Here is an 11,559-nt window from a genome sequence, read left to right as displayed (position 1 = left end):
CCTGTCACTCAGCGCCTTTCATCAACGGAAGCTTCACTGGTACAAAAGGTACCAGTGGCTTCACTCGTGGAAAGGCGACACAGGTACAATTATAGTGCAGGAGGTGGTGGCGCTGGCGCCCCTTCTAAGTTGCGCCCGGGGCACGTGCCCCGCCTGCCCTCCCTAGCTACGCCCCTGGTAGTACCAGACAGTAATTTTCAGTTATTTGTTCATAATATTTAATTTAATCTTATCTGTCACGTAAATATGCCCTATGTAAGGTCAGCATTATATTATATATAATATTACATAAACAAATCCACTCTCCTATTAGCCAAAACGGCGCAAAAAAAATGGTGCTCTTTTGTTATAGCAAAGATGAAAGAATACAGCAGACTCATGTACTTCAGCTGTATGAGAAGAGTGCTACCTGATAAAGGGAGTGCTGCCCTTACATGAGCGTGCACCTGTGCCTGTAAGGGTATGTGCACACGATAACTACAATTACGTCTGATATTACGGAGCTGTTTTCAGGAGAAAACAGCTCCTGAATTTCAGACGTAATTGCTCGTACTCGCGTTTTGCGGGGCGTCTTTTACGGACGTAATTTGGAGCTGTTCTTCATTGAAGTCAATGAAAAACGGCTCCAATTACGTCCCAAGAAGTGTCCTGCACTACTTTTGATGAGGCTGTCATTTTACGCGCTGTCTTTTGACAGCGACGCGTAAAATTACAGGTCGTCGGCACAGTATATCGTAAAGCCCATTGAAAGTAATGAGCAGATGTTTGCCGACGTATTGGAGCCGTTTTTTCAGACGTAATTCGAGGCGTAAAACGCCTCCATTATGTCTGAAAATAGGTTGTGTGAACCCAACCTAATACTGTAGGCTGCCATTACATAGGGCACATTATTTAGGTGACCGAATACAATTTTCTAATTAAAGAAATTGCAATTTAAGGGTGAATTCACAGGCGGCAGAATTTGTTTAAAAAATGTTTGGGACTGTAAATCAATTATATTCATCTGAATGGAACTTGCAGAAATCCATGTCCTTGATGCAGAAAAAACCCCCTGCAGATGATTGGTTTGGATTTTCAGTCAGAGACATTTCTGCAACAACGGTATTGCGTATGGCCTTATATGCGACGCAGCGCTCAACGTCATCGGTGTCACATACAACATCCTGACGCTGTCCGGCATCAGTACCTTGTTTGAGCCTTGGCCTGCTTTTTTCTGAAGTAAATGATAGTAAATATGCCCCATCCCATTTTGTTAAGCTCCGTCCCTTTTTCACAGATAGCGAGGGCGGTGTAAAATGCACAAAGGTTGCAATTTTCGCCGCAAATTGCAACTTTTAGGCCTTTGCAACTTGAAAGGTTAATCAGTTCCCCCACAATAGTCTTTCCTTACTAAACTGATAGATATTGTGAAGTACATAACCCTAATATATTCATCTTTCCTAGTACTGAGTTAATACGAGTCTTGTAGCTGCTTCACGTTGCACTGACACGAGCAGCCCGCCCCTGACGTGAGGCACGTGATGCGAGCAGACCATACGTGTTGCTTGTCAGCGAGCTTATAACGTGCACGGACGGTTAGAGGCGAGACGAGGTCAGAGCCGCCTAAGAGGGGCTGTGTAGAAAGATCTAGAAGTTTCAGCACCAGTTGATTTCGGTACTCGGAGAAAATGGCCTCAGCGAGCGGCAGAGGAGCGGCTTCCAGAGCGCCATGCAGGTGTGTTGTGAGGGCCATGGTGCGGCATAGGATGGCGTATCACAGCACATGTCGTTACTACCGATGTGTGCTGGAGTTCTGACTAGTAGTGGCCGGGTCTATGGAGCCGTGTTTTGCGCTCTACTAATCGTTTAATATTACCCCCCCCACCCCCCATGTCTTTATTTTGTGTTTTGATTTTTCTCATTAAATGCCGCTATTTCGAGAAAACCGTAACATGACAGGAACGTGTGAATATAACCGCTATGGTGGTGGGGGCTGGTTAATACCATTGCTGTGTATAAGCGCACACCCAGTGCTGGCCATGTGGAAAGCTGCGCTTCAACGTTTAGCGATGTTATGTTCTCCACGCACACCTCTATATCTATACTTACGTGTGGTTTATATAGGGAAAAGGCTTCTGTCTAGGGAATTTTTTTTTGGGGGGGGGGGGGGGGCTAATAAATGTTCTTGTACGACAGCGCTCCTAAAGTAAAACGGTTCTTTAAATTTGCTACACATTTCTGATACATTAAATAAAGTGTAAAAAAAATAAATATATAATATATAATTTTTATTTTGTTTTTAATACAATTTATTTAATGTATCAGAAATGTGTAGCAAATTTAAAGAACCGTTTTACTTTAGGAGCGCTGTTGTACAAGAACATTTATTAGCCCCCCCAAAAAATACGTTCCACTCTGTGTCCCTGGATCTAAGCCTTTTCCCTATATAAACTTTGCTCCATGTATTCTTATTAACTCCTTAACGCCGAAGGACGGATATATCCGTCCTCAGCAGCTGCTAGTTCGCGCAGGAGGACGGATATATCCGTCCTGTGATAGCGCGGGTACTGAGACTACCCACGCGATCAGCGGCAGGAGCACGGCTGTTATACACAGCCTGGCTCCTGCTGCAACTGCCGGAATCGAAGCGCGCTCCGATTCCGGCAGTTTAACCCATTAAATGCCGCTGTCAATAGTGACAGCGGCATCTAATGTGTTTGACAGAGGAAGGGAGCTCCCTCTGTCACCCGATCGGTGCCCCCGCAAACAAATCGCGGGTCGCCGTCGGGTTTCCATGACAGCCGGGGGTCTAACAAAGACCCCCAGGTCTGTCTTCAGCATCTGCCTGTTAGGCGATGCCGGAGGCATGACCTATTAGATTGCCTGTCAGTTTTACACTGACAGGCAATAATGCTTCCGTATACTAAGTATACCAAAGCATTATATATGCGATCAGTAGATCGCATAGTGAAGTCCCCTGGTGGGACTTGAAAAAAAAAATGTCAATTAGTTAAATAAAGTTTTGTGAAAAAAAAATAATAATAATTACAGTCAAAGTCAAATAAAACTACTTTTTTTTGCCCAAAAAGTGGTTTTATTTAGTAAAAGTGTCAAAACAAATCACACATACACATATATGGTATCCCCGCGATCGTAACAACTTGACCAATAAAATGAACACATTAATTAAACTGCCGGATGAACGGCGTCCAAAGAAAACGCAAAAAACAACCGCAAAATTCTCTCTTTTCTCCCATTCCCCCCATAAAAAGTAAAATAAAAGTTGATCTATAAGTCCCATGTACCCCAAAATAGTACTAATGAAAACTACACATTGTCCCGCAAAAATCAAGCCCACATACGGCCACATCGACGGAAAAATAAAAAAATTACTGCTCTTGGAATGCGGCGATGCAAAAACAAGTAAATTTTTTCTAAAAGGGTTTTTATTGTGCAAACGTAGAAAAAACATATAAAACCTTTACATATTTGGTATCCCCGTAATCGTGCCGACCCATAGAATAAAGTTAACATTTTATTTACGCTGCATAGTAAACGGCGTAAATTTATAACGTGAAAATTAATGCTGGAATAGCTGCTTATTTTCAATTCTCTCCTAAAATAAAGTTAATAAAAGTTAATCAATATATTATAAGCATCTAAAACTGGTACAATTACAAAATACAACTCGTCCCGCAAAAAACAAGCCCTTAAACGGCTATGACGACAGAATAAAAAAAAAGTTACGACTCTTGGAATGCGACCGTGAAAAAACAAAAAATAATCCTTGGTCATTAACGTGCAAAATGGCCCGGTCATTAAGGGGTTAATAAAAATATAATATGTATATGTTTTGTTTTTTCTGAACTGTTTTTCAGTTTTTCTATTTACAGAAAATCGCATGTGAGTGCAATCTATGGTTTTGTTTATGCAGCTTTTATGATGTGATCTTATGTGGTGTCCATATTAGCCTTTGGGAATCTCCTGTATACATGTGGTTACACGTGCCCACTTTTTGAAATTGTAAACCTGTCATAGTTGGATTGTTGTGTTTGTGAAATCACAGGCACATGAAACCAAATGTACGGATCCGATTATATTCGCCTTAATAGGTTCCTCCTAGTGCCATTAGCGCACAGTATTCTACTACCCTGAAGTGTGATCATTGCCTTACATGATATTGTGGGCCTTAGACTAAGGCCTCATGCACACGACTGTAGCTGTTATTTTCGTGTCGGCCGGCAGCAGACTGACGGGCGCGAGCCGCCTGAAAATCGCGGTCATTATTTTTAATTAGCCCGGACCGCAGAAGACAGCCGTAATAGGACATGTCTGTTCTTTCTGTGGTGCGGGCTCCCGGGCCATGCTCGGACCATAAAAACTACGGTCGTGTACATGGCCCCATACAAATGAATAAGGCCGCAATTCTCCCGTGGATTTTCGGGGGCATTGCGGCCGCAAAAGCACGTTCGTGTGCATGGGGCCTAAGGACTTCACAGGGTTACTGCAATTTGTGCTAATGTTCAGGCCACATGCACACTATGCGTATTACGTGTGGGTTTGCCGTGCAGATTTTCCTGCTGCAAATCTGCAGCATAACACAGCACCAGTGAAGTAATTGATGTTTTAGTGATCACATCTACATTGCTAAAAAATTTCTGCAGGTAAATTGACCTGAGGTGCGGATTTTAAAACCTACAGTTTATCCATTTATCTTCCATTTCCGTCTCTGAATTGTATCAGACAAGTTGTTTTTTTTTTTTTTTTTTAAATAAAAAAGAAACGTACCAAAATCGGCAGCACCACACCTATTTCTGCATCAAAATATAAAATCTGCATGTAAAACCAATTTACCTGTATGCCAGTGTACCAGCCAACTGCAATATGAGTTACTGACCAGCAAAGTAGTCTTAATACATGCGCATAACATTCTGCGTTTCACACTATAATAAGCGACTTCTTTAATGCTACTTAAATTCTTGTTTGGTAGAGAGTTTTTACGAGGCAGTTGTAGATGGGGCACAAATTGCCGCTTCTCCCATGAAAGGAAGTCCGTTCGAGTTTGCCGATACTATCAAAATGGATTCTGCCACTATGGAGACAAATGCAGGTAATTTTGTTGTGACTTATGAATGTGAAGCCATAATAATAAATAGTTATTGCACTTTCCACTGGATCTACTAGACCAGGGGTCTCAATCTCGGCCGGGTAAGTGGGCCGCATATAGAAAAAATGGGAAGTTGACGGGCCGCATTACTTTCAAATTTGATACAATACAAAATTATTGTTAATCAATTAGTTATTTGAACTACTATAACACTATATTACTAGAATAATACTATATTACTATAATAATAATAATACTACATTACTATAATAATACCGCTAGGTTTAAAATTTGAGAGATTTCTCCACGTTCTTATTTCAACAATCCAGCTTTCCAGGTCAAGTGTCGCTAAATGCAGTTCAGCGGCTCAGTTAGCACACATGTCAAGATTGGGCAGCCCCTTTTTAGATAGTGCCGGGGTGGCCTCTGTGGATGCTGCCACGGTGCCCTCTGTAGATGCTGCCACGGGGTCCTCTGGAGGTGCCCCCTGTAGATGCTGCCACAGCGGTGCCCTCTGCATATGGACAGAGATGTCAGGGACAACCCCAGAGATGGAGTCCCAGGCAGAGCGCTAGTAGGCTCTTCCTGGGACTCCAGCTGTGCTCCTGACATCACTGGGACTCCTGCTCTGGGGAAGCCCCTGACATCCTTGTCGATGTATGGACAGCGATGTCAGAGGCTTCCCCAGATTCCCGGAGAAGAGCCGATAATAGCGCTCTGCCCGGGACTCCGCTCTGGGAAAGACCCTGACACACTGTCCATATATGGGCGGTGATGTCAGGGAATTCCACAGAGTCCCGGAGCAGAGCTGTACTAACGCTCTGCCTGGGACTCCGGCTCTGGGGAAGCCCCAGACATTGCTGTTCGTATGTGGACAGCGATGTCAGGGAATTCCAGAGTCTCGGAGCAGAACCTATACAAGCGGCTCTGTGTCCCGCGGGCCGCGTGCTTGAGACCCCTGTACTAGACCATGGTTTATAGCTGGGACCAGAGCTTAGGGGCTATAAGGCCCTTCACATCATGGTTTTGGAATAGCTTAATAGACCTTATTTCATACATTACAGGTATCTATTAAATGTATGTGCCACGAGTTTTTATTATCTTTAACCCCTTGCTGCATTATCACGTACATGTACGTGACAAGAGTCATAGAAAAGTATGGAGCGCACTCACGGGTTGAGCGCGTTCCATACACTGCGGGTGTCATCTGTGTTTTACAGCTGACACCCGGGACTAACGGCCGAGAACAACAATCGCGCTGTTCCTGGCCGTTTAACCCCTCAAATACTGCGGTCAATCGTGACCGCAGTATCTGAAGAGTTGAAAAGAGGGGAGCGACCCCCTCCGACAGCTCATCAGCGCCCTCAGGCCACGATTGGGGGGTGCCGGTGGTTATTATGGCATCCTAGGGGCCTAATGAAGGCCCCCAGGTGTGCCTTTTGTCTGCTTCTGTTAAGCCGTGTCTCTGGCACGGCTTTACAGAAGAATGTTGAAATGACAATATACTGCAATTACTACATTAGTATTGCAGTATATTGTACCAGCGATCTAACGATAGGGGGACTAATAAAATGTGTGAAGGAAAAAAAAAACACAAAAAAAATAAAATGTTTAATAAAGTTATTAGTAGTGAAAAAAACAAACCTTTTCACATTTTTTTTTAATTAATTTTTTCCTCTAAAGTAATGGAAAAAATAAACAAAATTGGTGTCGCTGCATCCGTTGAATTCAGAACGATTACAATATACCATTATTTAACTCGCACGCTAAATGCTGTAAAAAACTAAAATTTTAAACGCCCAAATCTCTGTTATTTGGTCACATTAGTTAGCAAATAAATGATTAAAAAGTAGTACGTACGTATTGGTATTAAAAAATTACACCAATAAAGAGGGGGCGGGAGTTACAGCGCAGCGTGATGGTAGCTTAATCTCTGAGCTCCTCACTACACCTCTGGAAACTACAGCTTCTAAGGCAATTTAAACATCCGACATGGTGAGAACATCAAGGGATAAGGGTAGAGACTCGCCCTGCCCTGGAAAACAAGGCAAAAATCAGTCCGAAATGGACAAATTTCTGAGAAAGAAAACTTCTCCTGCGGGCCGGGACAAAATGGCGCCGACACAGCATGCTGCAGAAGCTGCAGATGACGATTCAGAGGGAGACAGCTCTACTGCATACTCGGACTCAGCAAGAGGAAGAGACACACTATCGCGCTCCTATTTTAAAAAGGTACTGACTCAAGCAATATCCCCGATAATGAAGGAGCTAGCGGATATAAAAGGAGATATCAAACAGATTGGGCACCGAGTAGACTCGCTGGAGGAAGCACAAACCTCCATTCTAGGACACAGCGCAGCTATTTCTGACTTGCTCGTTTCCCATCAAAATCACATCAACAACGCGCATCTAATGATTGAAGATCAGGAAAATCGCAGCCGACGCGGGATTATTAGATTGCGGGGTCTGCCAGAATCGGTAACTGGCGATGCCTTACCCCAGGTGATCATCCACATTTTCGCAGAGCTCGTTGGTCAGGAGAAGGCCGACAATATGGTGGTGGAGCGTGTTCACAGAGCACTTAGGCCGAAACCCGCGTTGAATGAGCCACCGAGGGATGTGATATGTGGTCTGCTGAGCTTCATAGACACATCAAGTTTGCTGAAAGCGTCGAGGGAACGACAGGAATTTATCTACGAAGGGACACAACTACTCTTTTTTTCAGGACATAGCACCTAGTACATTGGCCAAGCGAAGGATCCTGAAACCGGTGACGGACATGCTACGAGTCAAAAAGCTGCCGGTGAGATGGCTGTTCCCGTTCGGATTGGCGACCATGATAGGCGGACGACAACTTACCATCCGCTCTCCAGATGACCTCCCTAAACTTTGGGAAAAGTTCGACACCCCTCCACTTGACATACCGTCGTGGTTGCCTGTGCAGGCGGCCTCGGAGCTACCAGATCTACCGCAGTCGCGAGGTTGGGAGATGGCAACCAGGATGAAATCCCCACGTCATCGGAAGCATCATGTACCTAATTTGGCTGATTGAATTGATCGTCAAAGCTGAGGAGATTTCTACTGCTTTAACAAAAATTGATATGAGCCATGGTGTACGCGTGAGTGTTCTCTGGATAAGTTGTACTCTATTAGTATATCCCTATGTATTTTGCATTGCACATATAGTCGGTTTCTTTTATCTGTTCTAAAACAGTGTATATTCTGTTATCTACTATATTATTATCGCTAACAAGATATTAGGTGTTAATATGGTATGTTTTTCAGAATGTGGATTTGTGTATCATTATGACTCCTGTAAACTTTTCTAAAAATCGCTAGGTATACATAGACTAACTTACACTAGTATATAGAGGTGGAACAACAGGACAGCCTAGAATATGGTATAATAGTGTCTAACGGTTTAATTAGATGATAAAGTTTCTGGAGGTGGAACGTGGTTACATGGCGTTCTACCCTTCCCCCCGTCCTCTACCCTGTATTTTCCCCGGATGGGAGTTCTCAATTGCAGCCCTAGATTTCCCTTATGGATCTCCTCGCTTCGGGGTTGATATTAACGCAAGGATATATGTATATAGTTTTTGTTTTTATGTTTATTATGTGACCGTGCTTGGATATCACTGCGTCTGTCTCACTGTAACTCTACAATATGGCCTCGCTTAAAGTTATATCATTTAATACCAAGGGCTTGAATACCCCACAGAAGAGGAGTCAGGTCTTTAATATGTTAAGACGAGAAAGTGCTGATTTGATTTTCTTACAAGAAACGCACTTCAAATCAAATAAGATTCCTACGCTTCCCACTAAACCCTATGACAAATGGTATCACAGTACCTATTCTACCGCCTCGAGGGGAGTTTCTATAGCGATAAGAGATACTGTACCTTTTATGCATGAAGCCACTCAAATTGACCCAAATGGTCGTTACGTATTTCTCAAGGGTACGATCTTGAACACAAAAATAACATTGGTTAATCTGTATGCACCAAATGTGAGACAGGCGCAGTGGTTGACAAAGGTATTGCATTCTCTTAAATTCTTCTTTGAAGGGCTAGTGATAGTAGGAGGGGACTTTAACTTGGTATTGGATCCGAACTTGGATTCCACCTCCAACATGTCACATATCACCCATAAAGCACGCAGACTACTTAAAATATTGTTAACAACACTGAAACTAGTAGATGTGTGGAGAATACACCACCCGTCTGAACGCGATTACTCCTTTTATTCAGCGCCACATAAATCATATCAGCGTTTGGATCATTTACTAATTTCCGAAAGACACTTGCCTGTGGTCAACTCCTCCTCCATTGGTAACATCACTATATCCGATCATGCTCCGATTTCCATTAAATTTAAACTGTCAGGACTCCCAGTAAGGGGGTGGAATTGGAGGCTTAATGATACTTTACTAGAAAATACTAAAGAGTTCGAGGCCTTGGAACATAGAATGAGAGAATTTTTTGTATTTAATGACGATCCTCTTGTGTCTAGACCTATCCTATGGGAGACGCATAAAGCCTTTGTAAGGGGGGAATTTATTGCTCTAGGGTCCAGAATCAAGAGGGAAAGGGCGACAAACATAAACCGGGTACTGGGTCAAATTGCTTCGCTAGAAAATATTCATAAAAGTGCGCAGTTGGCATCTGCTCAGATCGAATTAAGACATCTCAGACAGGAACTTAAAAATATTCTCAACGTGCAATCGGCTAAAGCCCTTCAACTACTAAAATACAAAACATATGCTCATGGGGACAAAGGGAATAAAATAATGGCAAATCTCATTAAAAAACAAAGGGGGAAAACGTTTATCACCTCCATAAAAGATGGGGTAGGACAAACACTGTCCACAACAGATCACATTGCTCGAGAGTTTCGGAAATATTACTTGGGCCTATATAATATTACAAAAGACCCCAAACAGCCTAGGGAAACGTCACATGTTGATGCCATACAAAAATATCTAGCATCTATTGAGGCGCCTTCCTTGTCAGAAGAGGAAAGACATTCATTAGTGGCCGCATTCACTTTGCCTGAAATGGAAAAAATATTGATGTCAATTCCAAATGGGAAAAGCCCGGGTCCCGATGGGCTGCCCATCATTTATTATAAAAAATTTAAAAATATACTAATGCCGTATTTCCTGTCGTTATGTAATGCTATGTTGAGTGGAGCCAACTTCCCCAAGCAAGCTTTGGAGGCTAACATTATAATCCTTCCTAAGGAGGGTAAGGATCTGGAAAGGTGTGGTAGCTATAGGCCTATTTCCCTCTTAAACTCGGATTTGAAATGGTGGGCGAAGATCTTGTCAGCACGTATAAATACTTTCCTTTCTAAATTGGTGGGAGTGGAACAAGTGGGATTTGTACCAGGGAGGGAGGGTAAATTTAATACTATAAGAACAATACATGCTATATATCACGCTAGACAACACAATATACCTCTGATATTATTAGGGACTGATGCGGAAAAGGCCTTTGATAGGGTTGATTGTTTTTTTTTAAAAGCGGCTCTTGCCAAGTTCGGTTTTCCGCAACCATTCATTGATATGGTTTTCTCTTTATATAAAGATCCTACTGCGAAAATTCAAATGAATGGCACCTTTTCAGATCCTTTCCCCATTCATAATGGCACACGCCAAGGCTGCCCTTTGTCCCCCACGTTGTTTGTACTGATAATGGAAACATTACTACTTAAAATTAGACAGACCCCCACTATTAAGGGCCTCAGGGTAGGAGGATTTGAACACAAAACAGCTGCGTATGCAGATGATTTGTTAGTATTTATAACGAACCCCAAGGTATCTTTGCCGAATCTCATCCAGATTTTCGAAGAATTTGGATGGGTCTCAAATTTTAAGATCAACTACGAAAAATCGGAGGCATTAAATATAACCCTATCACAAAGTACATTTTTGACAGTTAGTTCCAATTCACCTTTTAAGTGGCAAAAGTCCGAATTGCAATTTTTGGGCCTTAAAATTACATCTGCTCCTAAAATGCTTTTTATACGTAATTATAACCCATTGTATTCTAAAATAAAGGACTTTCTGGATAAGCTACATATCCCATATATGTCATGGATAGGCCGTAAGAATCTACTAACTACATTCGTACTACCGCAGGTCTTATACTTGTTTCAGACTCTACCAATTGACATCCCCAAATTCTATTTCTCAAGATTCAGACGACTTTTCACAGATTTTCTGTGGAACAAACAGAGGCCTAGAATTGCATATTTACAGCTGATAAAAAAGAAAGGAGAGGGAGGGTTGGCGTTACCAGACCTGACCTCATATTATAATGCCATACAATTGGGGAGATGGACACAACTTGCAAGGTTGGACAAGGGGCTCCCACATGTTGCTATAGAGAAGGGATTGATGAAGGCTAATTTAACTTCCGCACTCTGGGTAGGAACTGCGTTCCCGGCTAGATCATCGGTAATAAGTGATA

At 42.6% G+C, this 11,559-nt stretch overlaps 1 protein-coding gene across 2 annotated transcripts in view; it reads left to right on the top strand.

Moving 5' to 3' along the window:
- The first annotated feature begins 1,509 nt into the window (after positions 1-1,509).
- The window catches only part of LOC142741223 (E3 ubiquitin-protein ligase makorin-1-like), a 51,396-nt gene continuing 41,346 nt past the window's right edge, over positions 1,510-11,559 (top strand). For both annotated transcript variants that reach the window (XM_075850624.1, XM_075850623.1), the window contains exons 1-2: positions 1,510-1,714; positions 4,970-5,089. In XM_075850624.1, coding sequence (XP_075706739.1) covers positions 1,668-1,714; positions 4,970-5,089 — 167 coding nt within the window. In that variant the 5' untranslated portion in view covers positions 1,510-1,667. The remainder of the gene's footprint in view (positions 1,715-4,969; positions 5,090-11,559) is intronic.

Source organism: Rhinoderma darwinii, chromosome 2 (assembly GCF_050947455.1).
Source record: "Rhinoderma darwinii isolate aRhiDar2 chromosome 2, aRhiDar2.hap1, whole genome shotgun sequence".
Lineage (NCBI taxonomy): Eukaryota > Metazoa > Chordata > Amphibia > Anura > Rhinodermatidae > Rhinoderma > Rhinoderma darwinii.
The sequence above is the reverse complement of the archived record's forward strand: the minus strand, read 5'-3'. Positions and strand labels throughout refer to the sequence as shown.